This window comes from Myiozetetes cayanensis, unplaced genomic scaffold, assembly GCF_022539395.1.
Source record: "Myiozetetes cayanensis isolate MyiCay16 unplaced genomic scaffold, myiCay2020 scf4, whole genome shotgun sequence".
In the NCBI taxonomy this organism is placed as follows: Eukaryota; Metazoa; Chordata; class Aves; order Passeriformes; family Tyrannidae; genus Myiozetetes; species Myiozetetes cayanensis.
Window position 1 is genome coordinate 19,266,973 of NW_026087631.1, and position 26,157 is coordinate 19,293,129.

At 37.9% G+C, this 26,157-nt stretch overlaps 1 protein-coding gene across 12 annotated transcripts in view; it reads right to left on the reverse strand.

Annotated features, from left to right (window-relative positions):
- TRPM3 (transient receptor potential cation channel subfamily M member 3) overlaps window positions 1-26,157 on the reverse strand; it is a 411,043-nt gene that overhangs the window by 256,214 nt on the left and 128,672 nt on the right. For 4 of the 12 annotated variants that reach the window (XM_050328976.1, XM_050328969.1, XM_050328975.1 and 1 more), the window contains exon 1: window positions 1,450-1,715. The exons of 7 other annotated variants lie outside the window; for them this stretch is intronic. In XM_050328976.1, coding sequence (XP_050184933.1) covers window positions 1,450-1,539 — 90 coding nt within the window. In that variant the 5' untranslated portion in view covers window positions 1,540-1,715. Of the gene's footprint in view, window positions 1-1,449; window positions 1,717-26,157 lie in introns of those variants that run through there. One more of the 12 variants, XM_050328973.1, reaches the window with a different exon arrangement.

The following is a 26,157-nucleotide window of genomic DNA, read 5'->3' on the forward strand; positions in this document are numbered from 1 at the left end:
GGCAAAATTATGTTTTCCTAAACGCATCTGAATTGTAGAGTTTGCATATTCTCATGTGTGCTTCTAGGGCTGGAGGGAAGCCTTTACAAAACAATCAACACAACGCTCTGATTTGTTCTGCATTAGTTATATTTTGATTTTTCAGCAACCTAACTTTTGTCTTTCTTTTGTTCTTTGGAGCTGCTCCCAGCAGCCATACATCTGACTTAGAAACAGAAGCATTTTGATACTGTAGTCCCGTCCTGTAAGGATGCAACAAATACCTTTATGATATACAGGATGGTCACCTGTGCATCACATATACAATAATTATACATACAACATATGTCTGCTAAGTACACTGTCACACACTACACTGTTCAAGCATGTTACAGTAGTAAGAACTGACCTAATTTCCAAGCTACTCACAGAAAATCAGATGGTTATATCAAATGTTACCTTCTAATACACTGTTAGAATAAACATGTTTTATCTGGCTGCATATTAATTTCAAAGCCAAACTATCAAATACTAATATGAAATGAGATATATAGTGTAATGAGTCTAACATTTTATTTAAAAAAAACCTACAGGGAAATAACTACATTATTTAAAATTTCATTGTACAATCCAATTAATTAAGATGTTCCAATAAAAAAGACGACTTTTCAGTTTAATGTAACCTTTTTGCACCAAAAAGTTGATTCAAGATATTTTGTTTTTCAGCTACAAATGCCTCTAAAACAGCTTCAGTGGGGCATGCAGTAGTACTGGTACTCTGCATGCTATGATTAAGAGCCCTCCACAGAACGTAATCCCACATAATTTTTTCAAATAGAAAATAATTATTCCTAGGAAGGCACATCTAAAAACACTTACAAAAGCACCATCAAAACTCTAACACTTGGTTTAAACAAATAAAACATCAGGTAGTTTCACTGATGCTGTCTGCACTGCCAGTCTTTAACTGACCTTATTCCCATGTACAGCTTTCAGCAAGCTAAGATAATTTTTTTCCACTCACATATTGCTCCACTTACAAGTTGGTCTCAGTACTACTGGACCTTTAGGTATTTCTTAGGGCCTAGATAACCTAAAAAACAGATAGCAGGGGGCTGCTTACAAAGGAACACGCCTTAGAAATAGACACCTAATTCATCCCTAGAAGTTCACAGTTAGATTTTTTTAAGACAAGGTAAATAGAAGCACAAATATCCATCATCCCTTTTTTCCTTTCTGCCTTTCTTACAGACCTCTCTCGAGAGCCAAATATGCTGAACAGAATACTGACAAACAATATTGGTATCTTCAGGTGCTCACAAGGGGTTTCAAAGGTAGCAGGAAAGGTAATTAATACTAAAGTTGGGACTATTTCTGAATCAACTTTCCAGCAACAGCGTCTGCAGTCCTGCAGACAGGTGCTGAGAGGCAGACACCAGCTCCCGAAAGCAAAGAGGGCTCTCACCCTACCTTAAGGAGCCTGACTGAGGGGAGGAAGGCGGCATGGCACAGCTTCCGGATGGTCCAGTTCAGTGGCCGGGGAGCGTCGGTCTGATTCATGACTGTCCACAAATCCCACCGGGAGATCAATCGCAGACCTGACAGCGCCTACCGCGGAATCCGCCCTCCCGGGGCGCGGGCATCCCACGATGGGCGCGTCCCGCCCGGGCCCGCCGTGCCGCAGGGCACACACTGAGCTGAGCTGGGCTGGGCTGGGCTGGGTTGGGCTGGGCTGAGCGAAACTGGGCTGGGCTGAACTGGGCTGGGCTGAGCTGGGCTGGGCGCACGGGAGGGGCAGTGGCAGCCGCCGAGCCTGGTTTCTCCTGCCGGGGACGGGAGTGCTCATGCATGCCAAATGCGGCTGGAAGGGTGGAGGCGATCCGGCCGCGGCTCGGGGCAAGCTGCCCTGGTGAGCGGAGAGGGGCAGCCCGAAGGAAATCCGGGACGCGGCTTGATCGGCCCCTGCCGCGCTCCCTCCCGCCCGCTGCCGGGAGAAGCGAGGTTAGCCAGGCTGTGCCGAGCCTCCCGCCTCGCTCATGCGCTTCCCTGGGCCAAAAGCAGGGCACAAGGGATGGAATTTAAATAAAGCAAGGGAGGGGTACCTGCACTTTCTTTCCCAAAGCACTGCGAGGAGATGGAAACTGGCATGAGGGGAGAGGGGCCAACACTGAGACAACAGACTGAGAGAGGGAAATAAATTCACTCTTCATTTACTGATACAATGAACCTGGAAAGCATTTCATTGATCTGGCATGGTGTCGGTGCACTAGCAGCAAGTGGCAGGAGTTAGAAGCTGTACTATAAGAGCATGAGTGCTAACATGCACATCCTGGAAAAAAAGCCCAAACAAAAAAACCCACAAAACAAAACACCCAACCCTAACCACGTCAGAATTCAGCTCATCTGAATTAAATGTGTGCACTAATTCTTTCAGAGACATGCAAACAATATGAAGTAATATTGCTGGAGCAATTCAAATATAGCAAAACATATTTCCATTTTGGGCAGTAAATGGCCCTCCCAAATAATGAGGCTATTCTTAATGGCAGCTCTCCAGCTAAATAAGAAATGCCTTTTTCTCCGCTATTTTTCTTATGGGATGAAGATTATATGAAGGAAGAGTTAGGAATTGTAAAAGAAATCCTATAAAGCAATGGTGATTTTTCATTTTACCAGTAATTACCAGGTTTTACTCATATTATAGACAAAAACAGCTGCTTCTCAGTAAAGTTTTAAGTCCCTTATAAACTCAGGTTGAAAAATACCCATTCAATTTACTTGCCTACTTTCATTGATCTGACATATTTATATTTCATTTTAACTCCCATAATGCACATATTTTTCACCTCTATAATTGATTCTTAGTATCATGTCTATATTCATTCTCCAAATGAAGGTAAAGAGATCAAGGCTACTGTTTCTTTGGAATTTATGCGTGCCAGCCAGCTCCTCTTCACTGCACCCTCTCAAGAATTTTATGAATAATTTTATTCAACCTCAGTGCTGGATTAAAAATTCTTCTGCCCAGAATATAATGTCCCAGAACATAGTGCAAAACTGATTATGCACCAGAAATGCCACCTGTTCCACCCCACTGTACATGGCAAAATTATAGAACCTCAAAGGTGCAGGGACTAGACCGTAAGCTGGGCTTGGAAAAGAATGGGTAGGACACCAGGAGACATTACTTTGTGGCAAAATTTGTGCAAATGAATTTCTGGTTATAGCTGAGCAGCTAGTTTAAATTATATATATTTAAATGTCTCTTGCTTGAGCTCTGAATGTATTTGTTTCATGAAAGGCTGGAAAAACCCTTGCTATTGATAGTGAAATGGTACTTACTTGAGTAAGTAAGTATAATTAGCTGAAACTTCTTTTCCAAGGCTCTATAAATGAGGCAAAATTAAATAAGTAGAAAAAAATAATTCTGACTTTAAAATAGCATGCATCTTAAAAGATGTACAGCATGATAACTTTGTTCAGTTGTAAAGGTAATCATATCCAGCAATTCAGCTTTTGGAGTTCATAGTTAAAAGAAAGCAAGACTCAAGTCAGAAACAAGAACTCATAACTCCCAAGACCATGGCTTTCCCCTATCCCACACCCTCTCAAGACATATTGATAGGTTTTTTTTACCCTTGAAGATGAGGAAAGTTTCTTGGAAAAGTACCAAGCTCAGCTTTAACTTTACCTTTTCACATCCATTTTGTATTAAGCATCCGTAATAAAACAAAATGTGCTAGGGACATGTGTGCTAGGGACAACGAAGACAGAGGAATCATAGCATGCTGCCTTCTTTTCAGTGAGTAGAGTATTAATTCTCTGAAGATGCTAGAGAGATGAAGACAAAGAAGAAACATAACAGATAGCTTTAATAAACTTAAAATAGTGAACGCAATGTATCTTCTAGCTTGCACAGAGCTTCCTGTCTCTGAGATGAGCTCTATCATTGCCTTCTTCTGCAAACAGTACCTTAGGGATGAGAGTTGTTATCTAGTGCAGTGTTTAATACACACCAGCTTTTTATCACAGGCCTGATTTCCATGGCCTTGTGCCTTCCCTAGTCATTTGTATTTGAGGAAAGTGAGTGCAAGAATACGAACTTCTGTCAGTGGCAGTGAGGAAACTCTGGTGGACAGGACATTATCATGACATTGGAGCTTCACTTCCACCACAAAATCTTTGGGTGCCTTTGGGTAGATAATTTAAACACTTTTAATTTTATTTTTAATGAATGTTCCTTACCTATAAGAAATACTGCTGTGATTTTGAGGCTAGTGAGTATAAATTTGAGGAAACTGAAGCAAGTAGTTTTCTTTGTATTCCCAGCAGCCCCCATCAGTTTTTGCTAAGCATAAATGGTGAAGGCTTGGGAAGTAAAGAAGAAAAATCTGAAAAGTTTTCAGAGATTCTGACAACAGTTGTTAAAAATATAGTGAAAGATTAGGAATGTGTTTTTTATGTGGTTAAGGGGCTTTTAATCAATTCAGTGAAAAAGTCAGCATTGGAATCTCTTATTCTATTCCTGTTGCAAAAAGCAAGTTCTCAATTCAGCTCTTCTACAATCTGAGTCCTATTAGGAGATGCAAAGATGTGGCAATCCCACTAGAATTTAGTTAGATTTAAAAGATGGAGCTGCCACTTTCTTATTTAAACTTTGTCCTGGAAACATGCTCACTGCACGATCAGTATTCACATCTAATTCTTTGTCTCTTGTGAAGGAGCACCTTTGGTACCACAGAAAGGCATAGCAAATAGAAGATAAATTCTATTGCTTCCTGCAATACAGAGATATTGCAGATTCTTCTAAAACCTATTGTTAATGGAAAGCATTTTTTTACCATTTCTTTTTGGATTACTGCAATCTAATGTGATAATAATTCTACACTTGGAAAGTGTAAAATTTAACACCTCTGGGAATGCTACAGAAGAGAAAGTGGCTGACAAACTCATTAACATCCAGATCTCTCTCAGCACATTAGCAATGTCCAACATTTTCAACCTGAGAGCAAACATTAAACAGAAAGGTATTATAGGCAAACCCAGACACTGTTCTCCTATCCTGTCCAAGTCAAAATTCCTTTATGAAATGAGAGATTCTGTGTAAATGAAAAGCAGGAGGGGCTGGAATAGAGAGATATAGGAAACTAGAGAGATACATTAGTCATCATGGTAGAAAACAACCTCTTCTGTGTGGGCATTGCCTAATGGGAGAAATATCAGGCAGAAGAGTTTTCCCATGATGTCACACCTGTTCTTCCCATGTACATCATAAAACAGAATCATAAATTTATAGAACCATAGAACAGGTTGCGTTGGAAAGGACCTTTAAAGGTCATCTAGTGCAACAACTCTGCAATGAGCAGGGACATCTTCGAGTAGCTCATGTTGCTCAGAGCTCCATCCAACCTGACCTTGAATGTTTCCAGAGATGAAGCATCCACCACCTCTCTGGGAACGCAGTGTTTTACCACTCTAATTGCAAAAACCTTCTTCTTCAGTCTCCTTCAGTTTAAAGCCATTGCCCCTTGTCCTGTCACAACAGGACCTGATAAACGTCTGCTTCTATCTTTCTTACAGGCCACTTTCAGGTACTGGGAGGCCACTATAAGGCCTCCCTGAAGCTTTCTCTTCTCCAGGTGGAACAGTCCCAACTCTCTTTGTCCTTCCTAATAGGAATGGTGCTCCAGCCTTCTGATCTTTGTGGCCATCTTTGTGGCCCTTCTCTGTCCTGAGGACCCCAGAGCTGAATGCAGTACTACAGGTGGAGTCTCAACAGAGCAGAGCGAGTGGGCAGAGTCACCTCCCTTGACCTGCTGACCACACTGCTTTTAATGCAGCCCAGGATACAACAGGCTTTCTGGGCTGTGAATGCACAAACAGCCGACTCATGCCCAGCCTCTCATCCACCAGCACCCCCAAGTCCTTCTCAACAGGGCTGCACTCACTCCATTCATCCTCTAACTTGTATGGATACTGGAGTTTGCCCCAACTCAGGTGCAGGGCCTTGAACTTGGCCTTGTTAAACCTCATGGACTTCCCATGGGTCCACTTCTCAAACTTGTCCAGATCCCTCTGGACAGCATCTCGTCCTTCACATGTGTCAACCACACCACTCAGCTTGGTGGTGTCTACAAACTCTCTGGGAGTGTGCTCAATTCCACTGTCCATGTCATTGCTGAAGATATTAAACAATACTGGTCCCAGTAAATACCCTTCAGAGTCAACTACTGCCACCAGTGTCCATCAGAAAATTGTCCAGCACTACTCTCTGGCTTTGACCATCCACAAAATTCCTCATCCACTAAACAGTCCACCCATCAAATCTATATCTTTCAAATTTAGAGAAAAAGATGTTGTGGGGAACCATGTCAAAGGCCTAAATACAACCTTTGTGAGAAGATAGATCTTCACAATGCAGCTAGAGAGCCACATGGCCAAGGCTTCCTTGCTCTTGGAGAACCTTTTCTTCTTTCCCAAGGGCTTGTACTTCCCAATGGGATAGTAAATACCAGAAAAACTGGAGCTACTCTTGCACCCCTTTGCTTGCAGTGCTCGTCATGGGACTACTACATCAGCATATCTGTATGCTGATGCAGATGTGTAAGTTCTTCATAACACACTTTGGTCATCTCCTAGGATTGCAGAGGTAATGGCAGGATTGCAGTGGAAAAAGAGGTTATTCAGAAGCTTTTAAATAAGAGTCAGAGCTAACATTCCTTCCACAGGTATAGTCAAGATGCATCAGTCACTTTTGCAGGTCTGTAAGCCCCTGGTGGTCTAGTGGTAAGGGCGCTGCGCTATCACCGCGGAAACCCGGGTTCGATTCCCGGTCAGGGCCACTCCCGGGCGGGTGGAGCTCGTTAGCCCTTAAAGGCAACCCATCTACGTCCTAAGGACCTCGCTGCCACCGTCCAAGCTCGCTTGGCCCCGGCAGATGAACCTTAGGATTAAAGGGTGGCTCAGTTCCGCGCACACTGTGTCTCACCTAAAAAATCCAATGCGCAGGCTGGAAGGTGGAAAGACCTTGCCCGGATCTTCGCTCGCAAAGACTGGCCATTATTATTAAGCTAAACAATATTGAAGACTACATCAATAAACAGAAGGCTACATTTATAACAGCAACAGTTTTTTTTTCAACACACTTATATTTCAATTTATTTATGTTCATTTCATGTGATTTCTTGCAAAAAACAGAGAATAGAAAGATAAGTATATGTTATAAAGTTTGGATGAACTATATTTAATTTTATGCCTGCCATAACATCTTAATAGACCCAAATTTTATTGACGCTTAACTTGACAGGTAATTAAATTATAAAATTAATCCACTGCTCCCACGTCTCTTCTATTCACTGCATGCCTGAGGTAGTTTTTCAGCTGTTATCTTCGCTAAGGTATTTCACAGGTCTTCTGCCACATGCTCTTCCCCAGACACAGACACAGATACTAATATAATGTAATGTATAAATACTTATTAAATGTTAATCAAATATTTTTTCATAGATAGAAATGATTCTGTAGACCATTTCAAGCACATATCTAAACAGTATTGTATGTAGCTATAAATTATGTATTTTGGCAACTGACCAATAAGCCAGAATAAAGGGTATTCTTTCTTTATGCCAAGTTTTATAGTTGTGTGATGAATAGCTAATATGATTAAATCATTTTATATGCCTGATACCCTGAGATCAGGTTTACCTGGTCTGCGTCTGTCTTTTGCCTGGGGAAGCACCTAGCTGGGATCTCAGGGGTAGCACAGCACACAGCCCTGCAGAGAACCAGCAAAGTGGACTTGTGAGAAAGCAGATGAATTGGGCAGTACAGACACACTCAATGCACCCTTATCAGAAGTATTTTTCTAGAGACCTGTTTGCTACCAGTTCCAAAATACATGAGTGGAGGAGTTTGAAAGTCAGACTGTGGATACAGAAAACGTAAGTTTGAGAAGATAGGTCAAAAGGAGCCCTCACCATTATTTGTGTTTTCATTTCTGTAGCTACTGGCAGAAAGTCCTGATAATTTGCACCAATTTACCTTCAGTTGTTCTCCAGGTACTTACAAATCTGCCAACCCTTAAGTATTGAATATATACCTCTGAATGGTGTATTTCACGAGACATCCCTCTGTAATTGCAGGTTGAAGCCTTTCAGATTTTGTCCTTGAAAGGGATTAAAACACATAAGCATATAACCCTTATATTCGGAACTAGAAATGTCCATGGCTAATTGTTACTTAGATACAGATACTGCATTTTAAAATGCAATCTATCTTAGTTTAAATAGACTTTCAAGTGTAGACAAGCTGTCAGCTCTGTAACCTCTACACCACTGACAGAAATAAGGCTGTTCAAACATGCAGATTTATGTTTATGATAAAAGTTTCTTTCCATCTTAGCTATTATGTTCTTATATGTGCTTTTAAACTTTGTGTAAGTGATTTCTCAATTTTGACCTGTAACATCATTCTCTCCATAATTTCTCATTTAAATATCAAAATTACCTAGCTATATTGGTATAGTGTTTTCTAGTCTTGATTATTTTGCTAAATAAAATGCAGAAAAATACAGTGCTTCATGGAAGAGATCAATTCACTCAATCTTTCAGCCTTTGAACATTTAGATGAAAACTATACAGAGTAACTCTCTTGCACTTCTGCATTTCTCTTCACCTCAGATGCAGCATGCAACACGAGCACCTTTCTCACCTCAACTCGTATTACTTCAGAACTGAAAAGTAGTTTAATATCCTTTGAAAGTAGCAATGAATTACAAAAATCTCTAATGCCTTCTGCTATGGGGTTATTAAAAAAAACCAAAATAACAAAATTATATTTTACACAGCTACTACATTTCTGCATGCATCAGCCCCACAAGCTTTACCTTCCTCCCAAAGGCAAAGGCCCTACCCTGGAGCAGACACCATCTCTGTTGACTAAGCCTGATGAAACCTCTTGGCTCAGATGAGTTGAGCACATTTGGTGTTTCATTACTGGCACACCTACTTTCCTGAGAATTCCCTTTCATTAAATTTTTATGTTTTTCAACATGCATCAGTACAGACAGCTGCTCTTGCACTGCCTTCAGTACTTTCCCCAGCTACTCAGTGAGATGTGTACCAATGTTCATATCAGTTTGAAGAACTAATCTGGCCACCAAGCACTTACAGTGCCAGGTGTCTGTCAGTAAAAGGTTCAGTCACCAAAACTGAAAACACCACAGTGGGGCACCCTCACACTTGTGAGGAAATACCCCAGTGACTGGTGGCCTAGCAGAGAGAAACACAACAGGCAGCACCACAGAATTGGCTGCACAAAAATTTTTAAATCAATGTAACACAAATAGGCATAGTGCTTGCAAATAACAGGAAAAGTCCTTGGTAAAGAGGTAGAATTATGCTTATTATACAGGTTCAATGAATTAACTAAATGTATACTTGAACTTTTATTAGGAAGTTCTTCCCAGAAGTTTCAGACTCACCAGAAAAATAAAGCTTGACTAGAGTTATAAGTGTTTTTTTCACTCACGTTTTGAGCAACAATGTCTTCTACCAGGCAGTGGAAAGACAACTTACAGAGTTGTTGATCCTCTGCATCTTCCGAGCAATTTGTGATTTTCTTTTAAAGAATAACACAAGTAAATTTTTTAATGTTGATTTCTTTATGAAATTAAACAAATGGAGAATGGTAAAAGCTGAACAAAGCTGTGCAACAAGAAGTATTCAAAACCACACTTACGTTCTCAAATACACACAAATGACTCCAGAGGTCTACTTTAAAACACACTTTCAAACTCATAACTTTAATCAGGTCTCTTTTCAGCACTTGTTGATTTATTTTTAAAGTCAAATACCAAGTCTACGGATGTTCTTGTTATATTCTGGTCTCACAAACATCTGCAATTTCACTTGGACAATTATTAACACATCTGGACTGCAACAGACTCTGGATAGTGTGATATTGGTGTTTTCCATATTTTCTGTTGCAATTACCATCTATTTGTGTACAGTGGTACACTGGGGAAAAAAACAAAGTTTGGGGGCTTTTAGATTGATCACTGATCAAAGCTTTCGGAAAAACAGTTAATGACCTACAGAGACATTAATCTAGTTTTCCTATCAGACACAGCAGATGGTTGACACAGAAAGTGCCAGATGAGGTTAACAGTAAAAAAAGCATCAATTTTATCGAATAGGCTGTCATCTCAGCTTGTGTTTGCCTAACCCCTTCCCGGGAATGATTTTTGCTTGTTTGTTTGTTTTTTAATACCTTTTGTTGTTGTTATAGGACTTGGACCCTTTTACTGCTCAGATGTAAAGTATAGTTAATTTTCTTGCTCAAAAGAAACCACAGGAATTGGAAAAACAGACACTAATTGCTATTTTTACATCGCCTTACATCTCTATCACAGTTCATAGATAAATTAAATCAGTCCTTTTGAAAAGCCATCACTCATACTCCAAAAAAATCTGCCCAAAATGTTTTACTTTTGATAGGAATTTTTAAGTATCTGTTTGTGAACCCCATACTAGGTAAATAGCAACAACAGTCCTTATTTGTGCAGTTTTAAACTCTTAAACTGGGCAGCAGAGTGAAACTGGAATATAAAACTGCACTGCAGAAGATTTTTTTTTTTTTGTAAAGTACAACTGTAGTACTGCTCATGACAGAACAACTACCAGTTTATTTGAGTTGTCCACTCTTTTTCACTTCTCCAAAGAACTGTTAGAACAAAATAACAACAAAGTCCACAGGAACAGGAACAGGATAACAGACAATAAGAAAATGAAAGAGAATTATTTTTCTTAAAAGTGTCACTCAGTTATGCAACTGGTCTCTGCAAAAGCCTTTAAGTATGCATTGTCTAACACTGCACTGTGCTCATCACTTCTCTATCACTACTACTAAAATCCAGTCACTCATACCAACACTAAATAGACAAATTTCACTGGCAGTATAAAGATACTGGAAGGCTTTTCTGAAGGAGCTTTTTTTGCTTACTCAGCAAGTCTTTGCCAGGTTAACATCCTCACTGTAGACTACTCTGTAATATCAACAGGCATAACACAGTAATTATTTTTAAAGCACTCTGGTATTTGAGTCCCATGATTAGTAGAACTTTACTAATGCTACTAATACTTATGAATCCTAATAAGATTTTTAAATCACAAGCAAAGACAGTGCATGGGTATTATATCTTAGGCCCTTCACTACAAGAATCTGAAAATAAATTTGGGAGAAAGCAATATCCTATTGTACTAATCCCATGTTCTATTTTATCAAACAATGGTGATCCTGCCAGCCTTAGCAGATGACAGATTTTCTCCAGGGCTGTCTGACTTCACCCTGTCTTTCATGATTTTAGCACTTCCCTAATAAGCTGGGTCAGAAATTTTGTTTTTGTGATTTATGGCTTAGTCCTAGAAGGCAAACAAACAGTTGCTTCCTGTTTAGTTGGCACTAGACTTTATTCCTTTATTGTGTTATGTATAAAATATCTGTTATATTTAGGACACAAGTCATTAATTATTTTTTAGACTTATAGCAAAGACTTTCTGATTCTTAATGGAAGAATTAAGTTTCTTAATGGAAGATGGAAAGCATCTATGGCTATGATTTATGTATCGTTTTACTACAGCAGTTAAGCTAATTCAGAGGAGAAAAAAATGAAAACTGACTATTGAAGCTGGAGAGACATAAGCAAGTTAGAAATTCTTGGGAGAAAAGCCTCCTGGAAAATAATAATGAACATCTGTACAAATATTTGTGTGTGTATATATATGTGTATGTATTTACATGTATATGTATATACATATATTTATATATGTGTATATGTATTTGCATATATATATCAACACCTTTGTTAAACACTTTTGAAAGTTATTTGATGCCTGATAAAATTTTCCAACAAGTCAGCTCTTGGGAGCATATTTTCATATGTGGAATTCTTAGTAAATTTTTAGTTAACAGTGTTTATGTGAAAAGAACTGCACAAATGCTAAATACAATATGGTTTTCCACCATAGTTCATGCAGCAAGCAGGAGAGATTAACATTTATATACTCTTGGAAGAAATGAGAATTTTTAGATAATTCATAATATTTTGTGCTTATTCTATGGAAATTCTCCATTTACCCTCTTAAATGGTTTGGGGTTTAGTTTTACTTTATACTAAGACAGACACAGTTTTAGACCTCTGAAGTCACATCTTCTTTATTTTCTGCTCTATAAAAATCTACAGATAAAATGCGTTAAAAGCATAATTTGTTTAGTATATTTTTATTTTAGTACTGTGATTACTCTCAGCAATCTATTTTCCTTTTTTTTTTTTCTTTTTTTTATTACAGGCTTTTAACTTTTAATAACCAATAACAGAAAATCACATATGAGAGCACTGCCGCTTGCACTGGTGATGTAGCAGAGAAAAGGGAAGCAAAATGCAACAAAAGATACCAGAAGGTATCTCCTGACTTGAAAGTTCTATGAATTATTTTTTATCTAGCTACATGTCATAATTATGCTATCCATTTTAACTAATGTGAGAGAAAAATGCCAGCTGAATTTTTTTCAGGCCTGAAAGCACTGCTCAACCTTGTGTAGATAAAAAAATCGAACTGACAGTAAGCAATATATGGATTCCACATCAGGCACACTTTGTACAAAGGTGGGTTCAAACAGGTGAGAGAAAAAGCCCAAGACGCTTATCAGCCATTTTGACATCCACATAAACCTCAGTGTTAAAAGATATTTTGAGGTAATGAAGAGGAAGAAAAAGAAATGTATTTAAGTGCAATCAGAATAACCAATAATGACCCTAGTTATATACTACATCATTTTTTTTTAATTCTACTAAAAATAAATTGTCAGACTCATATTTATGAAGAAAGCCTTCTAATGTGTGTATCCATGACAACCTAGATTTATATTTTGAGCTCTAGAAGGTTGTTACAGCACAGCTTACATAAATTACTTTAAAGAATGTAACAAGATGGTTTGCTACTTGAGGTATTTTATTTGGCATAATATATAATATTTTGACTGTATTGAAGCATAAGAAAAAAAAGAAGCACTATGCAGTGGTTTGAAGCCAGTCTTGTCATAAAGTAAACATGTTTTTAATATAAGGAAAATGTAGAAGCACTTTATGACAAAGAACACTAAAAATTTTTAAAAATCCCTCAAGACTTAGTAATTGAATATTAAGATCCCATAGTTAGGAAAGTAAAGAAACATAACAGAAATGTAAAGCATACATTGTCTGAAATAAACACAACTCCTTGCATTTACACTAGTATGCTGTCTAGTGGGGTTCCGTGTGGACTGCATCGGGCACAGGCAATCTTTCTTTTTTTTTCTCTCTCTTTTACATAGGGAAAAGGGCCTACTTTCATTACATTGGGCATTACTAAAATTGCATTTGTTACACATGCTTTCTTTTTGCATTTGACTTGAGAGGCATAATATATTATTTATATAATAGATTAACATAGTAGGCAGTTTCCGAGTACAACATGGAAACAATAGGAACATATTTCATGAGATTTCTCCAAAACAAATATCACTGACTTCCCTCACATTTTGTTGTCAAATAAATGTACTGTCTACTTTGGAAAGAGACTTTGAGGGAAGAGCCATACAACCATTTTAATAACTGTTCAATAAACTACTCAGAATTCAAGTGGGGTAACAACTCCAGCCTTTATGACCAATTTTCTGAGCCAGGAAAACAAAAACAGCAGACAAGTTCATAATAAGGTCTTTCCTCGAACTCTCTACTGAGGGATAAAAGTTCTTGACATCAGTGATGAAATGTTTGGATTCCACTATGTGGATTCCTTATTTCTAGACCCACACTGAGGCATTGAGGGCTCTTGTCTTGGAGGATCTCCAGTGGAGACAGTTGAGGGTGACACAAGAAATTAAAATGAAATTCAACACATCCATAAAATGCAGCAGCACGAATTTCCTCTGTAATACCAATACACAGGCTTCAAGGACAGCAACACAGACATCATCTGCCATTTGTGAACTCTTATGATGACATATCCTGAGATTAGCTCAGTTGATTAGAGTGTGATGCTGAAACTGCCAAGGTCATGGGGTTGATCCCCGTAGGGGCCATTCACTTAAGAGTTGGACTTGATGAACCTTGTCGGTCCCTTTCAACTCAGAATATTCTGAGATTCTGTGGCAGAAAAGTAATAGCTATTAGGCTGACACTGGGATAGACAAGTTCTGCAGCCCATGTTCCTAAAGCAGATCCAGCAAGTGAGAGGAATGTTTACCCTGCAAGTGTCCCCAGCTGGTCAACTCTGGCCCTCTGTGGCCTGTTGTCTCCTCTCTCATTTCCTGATGGATGGGATATAATAACTCTGTGGTTCCTTTTCTTACCTGGAACAATGGCCTGTATGTGCAGCATAAGTGTCCAGAGGGTCAGAACCTTTGCTCTTTTTTCCTGGCTGTATTAGGGCAACCTAGGGACTAATTTGCTGCATAAGCCAAAGGTAATTTTAGTCACTCATATGAATATTTGTGGTCATAGTTCATGTACTTCAGTAGTAATGTAGGAGCCTTAGGTAGGCAAAGATAGTTCTATTATGGGAAGGATTTCATACCAAAACAACATTATAAACACAAAGGCCTTTCACTGAAATTCTTTTTCTTGGCACATTACAGTACATTATTTTCCTCAGTCTAGTATTATGTTTTATGTAGTGAAATGTTGTTTAGTGACACCAATCAAAATTTTCCAACTTAACTAATATGGTAAAAACTAACATAGTAAAAAGCCTCCAGTTTCTTTCCATTATCCATGAAAAGCAGAAAATGTGCAGTAGAAATGAAATCCCTTAATCAAGAGCTGCCAGCATCTTCTGGTGTTACAATAAAGTTCAATATGTAACAGCTCCCATTATATATAAAAGAAGGTGCTGGAGTGACTGATTTACCACAAAAAGACATTGTATTTTAACTGGAAGTCTTGGCAATGGTGCTACTTCGTATGTGTACAATAAGACAATCTTGACTCCTGTGCCCTGTGCTGCCCCAGTGTGTGACTGAACTAGACACCTGTACCCATAAAGAAAATATCATACTTTTTAAAGAGCCTGTATAGAAACACATATAGAAAAGCTTCACAAAGACTAAATAACCATATTTGAATTTGTATTATTAGTCAGACACAACTGTAAGTGGTAAGTAAATTTGCAGTGGTAAAAAGGTTACACACTGCTGAATGTTTGGTAAGCACCTTACTGGACAATTTTAGAACATCATCATTCAACTTTTTTTCTCCATAATCTAGATAGTAGGTTTATCATAACTAATTAAACAATATATTACTCTGATATCCAATATTTTTCCATGGAAATTATTCTGTGGCCCATTAAACATATTACTTAAAATATGCCCATCAATCAGCACAATTGATGTATAATGTTTTTATGCAGATAGCAATGGCTCAAGGGCCATCATGGATGAATATTTACGAGAGTTACAGCAAGAACAGATACCATCCATAAAAGTATGATGCTACATACAATTCTGTGAAATTTAAATGCATTAATTGAAACTATCCTATTTGGTGTGTTTCCTATGGTGTTGATTAAAGAGTGCCAAGAAATTGTACATTAAGAAGTGGAAAATCAGTGTTGTGTATCAACATTTAGATACTATAAAGTTACAGATATATCTCTTGTCTACAGTTATTCTCTACATAGCAAATGAATAGCTTTTCTTTTGCACTGTTTCAATAATAAGAAAAAAATTACATTGAAAGTTATAATTTTTCAAAGACTACTTTGAAATATGGTTCCTATCTAATAATTCTTATGAAGCAACCTTGAACAGTGCCACATGATAAGGGCTGGACACAATGAGATGTAAAATAGAATTTAGTGTTATTAGTAATAATTTCAAAGCCCAGTCTTCTGCGTTCATGCTGCTTTTCCATGTTATCCTAGTTACAAAGACCAACACAGTGAAATTACATCTGGCTCTACTTGAAATGCCACTAAGCAACTATGATTAAAGAACTTTTCAAGCATAGCTGTGGGAAAGTGACTGGAGTTAAAAAGATAACAGCATGAGAATTACTGGGAAAAATACAGTTGTATTCTCTGGATGGAACATGGTCATCACACCTGATGTCCCAGAGACAATACAATCTAAAGTGGACTAAATGGAGAGTGGAGTGGAGACACTGTGGCCAGCCTCCGTAAAAACCCTTGGAGAGGAGGGAGCTCAGTGGTAGTTTCCAGCTGATAATCTGCACAGCAGCTAAAACCAAGGCAGATAAAGGAAGATGACCTACTGTTGAATCAGCAACTGTGTAAAGACTACTTTCTTTGGATGGATGAATGTCCCCATCCCAAGCTCCTATATCTCAGGTCCTATACTGAGATATCCACCCCCAAAGTACAACCACTGCTTACTAAGATGTATGACTAAAGACATTGAAGCTCTACCTAAACATAAAGAAATAGCATAAAAGTAAGTAAAGAATGGGGAGAAGTCGGGTAAGCCTCCATTGGATCTTCTGGGATCAGTCGACAAGCTGAACCTGTCTTCTCCCTTGTAGGGATGTCTACTGGGTAAGAACTGCACTCTATGCACACTACATCATTAACTTAAGTTGGGTTTTATTGGGGATTAGACCTATACTGTATATTGCTTTGAATTTGTATATTGCTTTGAATGAATTTTTGCAGTGAGATAATCCTCAAACCTGTCACAATTTTATTAATAGTGTCATTCTTTAAAGTGGTAATGTGAGCCCTTCAAGGGCACCAGCAGAACCTGGCAATGTGTAAAGATGTGGAGACCCAGAAAGGGGTCTCGCTGTTGGTATGTGACCCTGAACAAGTTATTCAAACTGCCCTCCAATCCAGAGGACTGCTCAGTGAGGGGTCCCCATAACACAACTCTGACAGACTGGACAGGCACAAGGATCTTGGCTTCCCTGGGGTGCTGACAGGCTACTCAAACACAAAGCGTTGAGGAAATCTTCCATTTTTATGTGATAATAGCATTGCACACATGAACTTGTACTTTTTAGCATTTAGAATGCCTTTCAGGAAAAAAAATAGAATGTCATTAAATCTTCTGGAATATCAATAAGCATTCCTTTCAACATATGTGGGAAAATATAAAATTAATAAATATAATCAGAATTGACAAAAAATTTAAAAGGGGTAGATTAATTCTTTCAAGAAAAATCCATTTTTTATCTAGTTTGGACAACTGATCAAGTAATTTGATAATTTGCTCAGACAGTAATAAATTTTTTTAAAAAATTAAAAAATTTTTTTGCCTTTTTACAAGGACATGTTATGATAGGGTCATGGGGAATGGTTTTAAACTGAATGAGGGTAGGTTTAGATTAGATATTAGTACAAAATTCTTTACTGAGAGGGTGGTGAGGCTCTGGAACATCTTGCACAGAGAAGCTGTAGATGCCCCATACCTGGAAGTGGTCAGGCCAGGTTTAATGGGCTCTGAGCAACTTGGTCTAGTGAACAATATCCCTGTCCATGGGAACTAGATGATCGTTAAGGTCCCTCATAGAATTATTCTGTTATGATTTTTTGATGAACAGTTGATTCTCCAAAGTGTTCACTTACTGTTAGAACTGGGTAGTAGTTGAAAGCACTGATGATTGCACACTGAACACAGACACAGAGCAGGCCAGCATGTTACCCAGGGCTGTCACAGATAAGTCTCTCAATTGTATCAGATAACTCTCTCTGCACTTGCAGGTGAATCCTGTCAGTGTCCATGAAATTAGGTGTGTGTCCAATATGTTTAAATGCCTCCTAACTTGATTGTTCTCCACTTAGGTAAGTCTTCTGGGCTTCTCTGAGGTCTTCACTGGTTTGTGAGGCCATGGATTCCTTATAGCAAGTCTTACCAGCAAAAACTAAAGAAAAGGAAACACCAAGTACATTGTTTTCCCCAGATCCTGTGTCATGGCATTGCCTGTCCCATTCACCAGTGGGCCCACACTTTTTCTGTTCTTCCTTTTTTGCTGATATACCCATATAAGCCTTTATTGTTACCTTTCAATTTCTTCACCAGGTTGAATTTTTGCAATTCTCAAATAGTCACTGATGGTGCATTGTAAAAAGTGGTAGTTTGCCTTATATATATATATATATATATATATATATATACATATATATATATATTTCATGTTTTCAAACAAGTGAAAGGTATTCATACTGAAATATGAAAACTCATTCCCACACCACTCCCTGTACTAGTATATCCTGTGTCTGGCATGGCTGCCAGAGCAGGTACTCTCAGGGACTTCACCCGTGTAACACAGATATCTGCATCAGCAGTATGGGCCTACATACAGGATGCCTTCACCTAAAATAATCCTGCAAGTTAAATTCAAGCGTCAGTTTTTGCTCTCAATTGTATTCTACGGGTCAGGACTTAACAGTTGAGAAATTCATGGGTGTGAGGAAGAGTATGATTATTACATTAATCAGAAATGATCACCACCAGCAGCACACAAGACAGTAAATCAGTTTATGTGTCCATGGATGAGCTAGTTTTGCTATATTGCTGTGCACAAGGATGGGAATATGTGGAACAAGGTCAGACTCTGGTGTGAGCATGCTCTTCAGGAAAAAAAAAAAGCACAGAACAAGCAGTATTATGTATTTAATGTTTCATAAATAAGAAACATAGAAATGTACTCAAAGGAGAATTCTGAGTCTACTTAAATTTCCCCAGCTACTGTCTATTTAGCTTAGAGGATCATTGATGTCTAGATGGATGTAATAAATTGTGTCCTGAAATATAATTATTTTTTTTAGATTTAGATTTTAAATTATTAGTCAGATAAATTATGAACATAACATTAATGCTTTCCCTGTAAAATTAGGATAAGTAAAGTAAAGTTTTTTACTGTCTGCAATCTTATTTGTGTCTTACCAAGACAGGAAAAGTGATTGTGACTGTTTTGAGTGAGATCAGTGTGTTTGGGAGGTTAAGAAACATGATAACAGCAGAAGACCGGGACTACCTCCAATTAGATTCAGTCCCCATGAAAACAAAGTCTAAGTCTGAAGCAGAATTATACAGGAAACCTAAGATACAAAAAGCCATCCTCATCAGAACACAGGACATTATTTAAAATGTTTGTAGTGAAAATCTTTCCAAAGGTGTCAATGGTACTTTGATACAGCTTCCTTACATGAGAAAAAAACCCAAAAGATTTTATTAGGGTAAAGCTGAGAAAAGTCTGTATGGCACTACAGGATAAAAGAGGTTGTTGAAAATAAAAGGGCATCTTTAAAAGGCCAAAGTCACGTTTAAGGAAGGGTAGGAGGAAGAATTATAAACTCTAGCCAGTTAAAATTACAAAGCAGCAAAAAGAGAATTTGAGAAGCACTTGCGGAGGGTATAAATAAATAAATTAATGGGTGTATTTGAATGCTTTAAGGAGGAGGAAGTTTTTTCTTTTCTCCTCTTTTTTCTGAAATAACTTCTATTTCCCATAACTCCAATCTGCTGTCACATATATGACAAATTATCCAATTAATTAATGTTGCACTATGTTCATTGATAGAGGCTATTTAAAGTATCAAAAAAAATATGACTGTGCTGAATAATCAGCTTGATTGTGCACTTTTTTCCTGCTCTGAATCTTTAAGCAACACCAGGGTGAATGCACAGTCTACAGGCTGTACAACACTCTGAGATTACTGTGATATAGAGTGTGTTAAATTTAAAGGATGACAGCTGAAAAGTGTGATTTTTCTACAAAACACAGACTGGCATTACAAGTTAAGTCTCATATATCTGCTAAAGGTAGTACCTATGGAAGACTGTAAGAACAGGGTAAAGGCACAAATAGAGTGGTGAGGGGTGATGGTATCCTAGCACCCTTGCATTTACAGCTTGCTAGATTTGAGATGGTGCATAAGTTCTTAGTAACCCTGAAGGTGGCTTCTGTTCTGTGAACATTAACCAGTCTACCACCAAACTCATTTAGGCTTTCTGTATCAGCAGTACCCTCCAGAACAGAGTCCTGAAAATACTTACACAATCTCAAGGAGTGAAGGGGCACTTGTGGAGACTCTAACTGTGAAGTTTAATAAGCTGTAATGAATAAATTAGAAAAGGCTTAACTTGGTAAGAAGTGGTAAGCATTTGCAAAGAAAATCAAATTACTTATACACAGATAACTCTTTATCTTAAATACTGTGCAGGATATCTATATTACCTTAACTTCCACAATTACAAACATTTGAGAAAGTTACTTTCAACTAAAATTGGAATTGAAATAAACCCCTGCAAAAGCAGAGATGCTTTGCTCCTAATTATGAGATATCCAGTGAAAAGGAAGTTCTGCAGAAGAAACTCCTTTCTTTTTTTTTTTTTTAAATGCAATTAAGAAGAATTTATAGTAGCTTACCCTTCATCCCACAGCTGATTACATGGTTTCAGAACAACAACAAAAAGATGATAATCAAAGGCCAAGCCTAAAGCTTATTGAAGCTAGAGGTGTACTCCCTTTAATTTCAATAGGCATTAGAAAATACTTAGGAGGAACAACACAGCTCAGAGCTTCTATAATTATATATCCCTCTACATTTGCAGTTTGTAAGAAAAGCACATTTTCAGTTTACCCAGATCCCCTTCAGCAAATTATTTTGATGAGTGAACATAGTACTGATCAAGATTCTAATGTTTGTGCCCTATATCCCATTCCTTTTGGGAATTAAAATTTACAGACATCATGTCCAATAACAATAACACCATTCCCATCTGTAAGGCCTCACTCTCATTAGTCAAAAACCTGGACAATTATCATAGCTGATACAAGTAAACATACTGTAAAATCTGTCATTATTGACAGAATTAAATTAGAATTTGTATGCAAGAGCTCTAAAGAAGCACTCTAATGTAAATATTAATATTCAACCTTAATAGTAAATTTGTGGCTTTTAAAGCCTCTTCAGGTCAGAAAATGCTATTCAGACTGCATCTATTGAGAAGCTTAAAACAGTGCAGAATATGAGAATACTTCACAAAATCACAGAATCAGGGTATGCTACGTTGGAAGGTACCCACAAGGATCATTGAGGCCCTGCACAGGACCATGCCCAAGAGTCACACACACCATGTGCCTGACAGTATCATCTAAACACAGCCTGAACTCTATTGGTGCTGTGACCACTTCTCTGGAGAGCCTGTGCCAACACTCAACCACCCTCTGGGTGAAGAACCTTTTTCTAATATCCAACCTAAATCTCCCCTGATAACAAGTTCAGACCATTCTCCTGAGTTCTGTTAGTGGTTGCTGTGCAGAAGTCTCCTGATGCTACCTGGATGGACTTTAAGACTGTGATTCATAAAACCTAAAATAGCTTCATGCTTTGCTACTTAGGAGAATGCTTCCTTTTCCATGGCAATTTACCATGGTACATTCCATTTGCAGGAACCTTTGAATTTCTTTCATAAAGAAAGCTGCTGGCGGGGTGTGCCATAGAAAGCAATCTTTGCCTTAATAACCAGGAACGCATACCACCAAACCAGATTGGAACAGAGGCTCCTTTTTTTCATGGGGTGTTTTGCCTTTCTGAACATCTGTATTATTGGCCCTCCAAAAGTACAAGTTGCATGGGCACTCAGATGAGTAAGGCAATTGAATATGCCTTGTAAGCCTGTATTAAAGGATCTGAAAGCTTTTAAGTTTCCAGGTTATTGATTACCTGATCTGTGGTAAGGTAGAAATCAACCTACTTTATCAAGACAAACTCTTTTTAAGACTTCATGGTGTCTAGTCCAATACTGAAGGTATTTACTTATGTGAGTGTATTTGTGTGTGCACAAACTGCATTAGTTATATGACAGTAAGCGTATTACATAGCACTGAGTGAAAGGGAACACCAGAGGACAACCCCAAACTGCTACACTATTCTAAATCTTCTCATCAAGCTCCTTTCTCCCATCTCAGCACTGACATACTGAGACACAGAAGTTACTTATTGGAACTGAGAAGCATGGCTTAACTAAGAAAAACGTTCTCGTCTCCTGCAGAATTCTGTTCCTCACATTGGTATATTGACAGAATTACAGAATCACATAATATATGAAATTGGAAAGGTGTCATAAGGATCATTGAGTCAAACTTCCTGTTCCTCATAGGTCTACCTAAATCTAAACCATATGACTAAGAGCATCATCTAGACACTCCTAATTAACTGCTTCCATTAGATCAGTATTTATTACGGAAACACTGGAGTTACACTAGCACAAATCTAGTTTCATTCATACATATTTATTTAAATATAGCCCTGTAAGCCTCCACAATGGAAGGAATTTATTATGTATATGCCATACAGCTTTCACAGAGTCAACAACTATAAATGTTCAGAGAGAGTTTACTCTGTATATATGTATTTTGGGATACATATATATATATATGTATGCTTTATATCCATATGTATGCTTTATATCCATTAAAAGAAAACAGAAATTACCTTAGGAAGTTTGATTTTTTGATACATACATTCATGCCAATCATGTTTCACTGATTAATGCTAGTTTGTACTTTGGACAAGTGCAAGGACAATTTAGCTGTTTTAAACATGTCAGTGTGCAACTAGTAATATTTTCAACATTCTTTCAAAAAAGAGACTGATTTCTTTTTATCTAGCAAATGTTGCAAACAGGCACATAAATAAAATTAATGAAAGATACTTGAAAGTCCACTTACACTTCTTTGAAAAGAGAGCGTAGTCTTAATTGTCTAGGCTTTTTAAAAAAGATAAAACTGATGTACACATTCTCTGGCACTTAACATCTTCTCAAGAAGCCTACAGAAACTTTGTTCTCTTTGATGCTTGAAAACACAGTTGGACATTGTATCTGCAAACTTTGCTAAATCAGATTACCCCATTCGAATCTTCCCCTCCCAAACTCACAATGTGAGTGGGAGGATTTTCCAACCTACTGGACATACCAGCATGGGTATGACTTATAAAGTATTAATTAGCATTTTCACATACAAATATGAGAAAATCTTAATTATATTCAATATATTCACCTATTCAGATGTTTTTTTCTAGAAAAATATTCTTGTTCTATCAAAGAATGCTCAGGAAAGTGACTAGCATAAGTACAGTACAAGTAAGAGGGAAACTAAGCAGGTAATAGACTGACATCTGAAAGATGTCAGACACTGTACCATGAAAATATGTACAACAGAAATTATATTTGAGAAAATTGTATTACTGGGACTCTACCACTTAGGATCTGCATTATCTTGAATCCATAGTGTTTCATATTTCAGCTCTAAATGAGTAATTATCAAGCCATTTTCTCTCTCTTTTGTGCATTTATATCCTTGCTGTCATAAAGAGTTGTCGAAGTGGATCAAAAGACATTTTAAAAATGTAAACCAGCAAGTTATATGTAAGCTTCCACCTCGTCCACCTATCTCACAGCCTCTACCATTTCCTTTGTGTTGGCCATCTGAAAGGTAAAATAGGAATGTTTTCTTTGTTAAAAGCCTAGCCTATTTACAGCACTGTGCACAAAAATGAAAAAAAAAGAAGCTTAAAAATTGCTAGTGTTCTCACCCCTTTTTCTATTTTTATTTGTGCATAGTGAAAAAAAAAGAATTTTCCTTGTAATTTAATAGAATTCTGTTTGGAGTCTTTTTTTTTTTCTTCTTTTTTTTTCTTTTTTTTTTTTCTTCTTTTTTTTTTTTTTTTTTTTTTGTGATGGTGGTGTGCTGATTTTGGCTGGGGTACAATTAATTTCCCCCAGCTAGTATGGGGCTGTAGTTTTGGATTTGTGCTGTGAACAGTGTTGATAATACAGAGATGTTTTAGTTACAGCCAAGCAGCGCTTGAGTAGAGTCAAGGACTTTTCTGTTCTTCACCTCCCCACTATCAAGGAGGCTGCAGGTGCACAAGAAGTTTGGAGGGGACAGCTGTCAGTTGGGACAACTGACCCCAGTTGACCAAAGGGATATTCCAGACCATATGATGTCATGATCAGTGTATAAAGCTGGGGGAAGAAGGAGGAAGGAGGGAACATTTGAAGAGCTGGCATTTGTCTTCCCAAGTCACTGCTCTGCATGATGGAGCCCTACTTTCCTGGGGATGGCTGAAAACTTTCCTGCCTATACAGAAGGGTGACTGAACTCCTTGCTTTACTTTGCTTGTATGCCCAGTTTTTTCTTTGCCTATTAAACAGTCTTCTATCTCAAGCCATGAGTTTTCTTACTTTCACCTTTCCAGTTCTCTCCCCCATCCCACTCTGGGTTAGAGTGAGCAAGAGCCTGGCTGGAGTTAAACCATGACAGGTGCCTACATAGAAGGGAATAAAGTAATTTAGGAACACTAATGTGGAATTGATATTTCAGAGTACTTCTGTTGTATTTCTCTCTTGTTCTCTGGCACTTAGGCAGCCAATACTACATATATAATAACACTGCCAAAGAAATGTCCAGCAAACACAGAATTAAAAGGAAAAACAATTTCCTTTTTATGACCTCAATTTTTATATCGATAAGGGAGTCTATGAGGACTTCAGAAGGTAACTTAAAATACAGTTTTATTCTGCAAGAATGATTTGCTTCGTATGTCTAACAGATGTCTTTGACAGACATCTATGTAGACTCTGTCCATACAGGTTATCTACAGCTATATAGAAATACAACTTGTTCTAACAAGGTGTGAAGAAATCAACATTCTCCTCTGAACTTCCTCCATATAAGGTAAATTTTCTATTTCTAGTCTGTTTCTAGTTCAGCTAGCATTTTGTTTGAAGGCCATTTTTTATTTTGTCAGGTCTAGACGGCCTACATTTCCTTTAAATTTTTTAAGAAGAATCTAGCTGAAAGCATTTAATAATTGATATGTTTAACTTTCTTTCCTTTTGAGATGGATTTCTGTGGTTGACTTAAACAGTGTCACCCTTGTGGCTCTTGAAACACCCAAGCCACTCTGAAAAACAAAAGATACATAAAAACTCATTGCAAGTGGCATAAAAAAAGAGCATTTAGATTTCAGGATGTAGCCAGGTATTTACTTAACATCCTTGAATTATTAAGCCCTGATTACAAAAACTACTCATGAGTTTGTTAGAATATGTGGATGATTAAAAGTATGGGTAGAAGACAGTTTTTCAGCACAAAATCTATTTTATAAGGGATTATTTCATTTTCTTAATTAAAAAAATCCTCAAGACAGACACTAATCATTTTTAAGTTCCTTAATTAGAATGAGAAGCTGACACAAAAGCAGAGTTTCACTGTAATGACTTCTGGCATTTGCCCCCACAGAAAGGTAGGACCTCATTAGTTGCATTGTTTAAAACAAAATAAGCACAAAGTAGACACACGGTAAAGTAGCTTACTTTTGTTACCAGGTAGTATGTAGGAAGGTATATTCCTGAAAGGAGTAAGAACTTATATTTAGATATGAACAGGTAACATAAGAGAAATAAGGCTGAAGCAGTAACCACTATTCTTCCCTACAGCCTTTTGGGAAGCTTAACTTTTCACTTTAATTAGTGACACCTTATGATACTGGCTCAAACTAGAACCCAAACACTAACCTGTGAAGGCACATTGCACTGCCCACACGTTCTGTGGATGAAGTCTACATAAAGGAAAAAGAATCTCGTCATGCAGTGAAAGATTTACAAGTTGACACCAGTGAACAGAAGGCAGTCACTGAATTATTTTATCAGCTATCCTGGCAAGACACTTAGTGTTTCGCTGAGACTCTGTGCTTGCCATTAAGATAAGTACAATCAGTGTTTCAGATTCTATTGGTACAGTGGGCAGACATTAGGGCTACCATAATTATTTAGGTGCATGTTACATAAGCACACAAAAGTAAAAGCCCCACTCCAATTCCCATACACTGGACACTTTTTGCATGGGAGTGGTGGGATAGAAATATGACAGGAGTCTGTGTATGAATGCTTTTCCTCAGGGCACCTTGCAGCATTTTGCCAGCTTCCAACTCCACAGCTCTCTGCCAGCCCCATCAAGGCAGCTCCAATGCATCTCAAGCATTGTATCCATTCCCTGGTGGTTAGGGAAGAGTGATGCAGAGTGAGTCAGAAAACCAAACTAATGTGTGGAAGACAAAGGAGCTTGGGAGAATAGTAAGCATCCTAGAGAAATTTCATGCCTCAGTT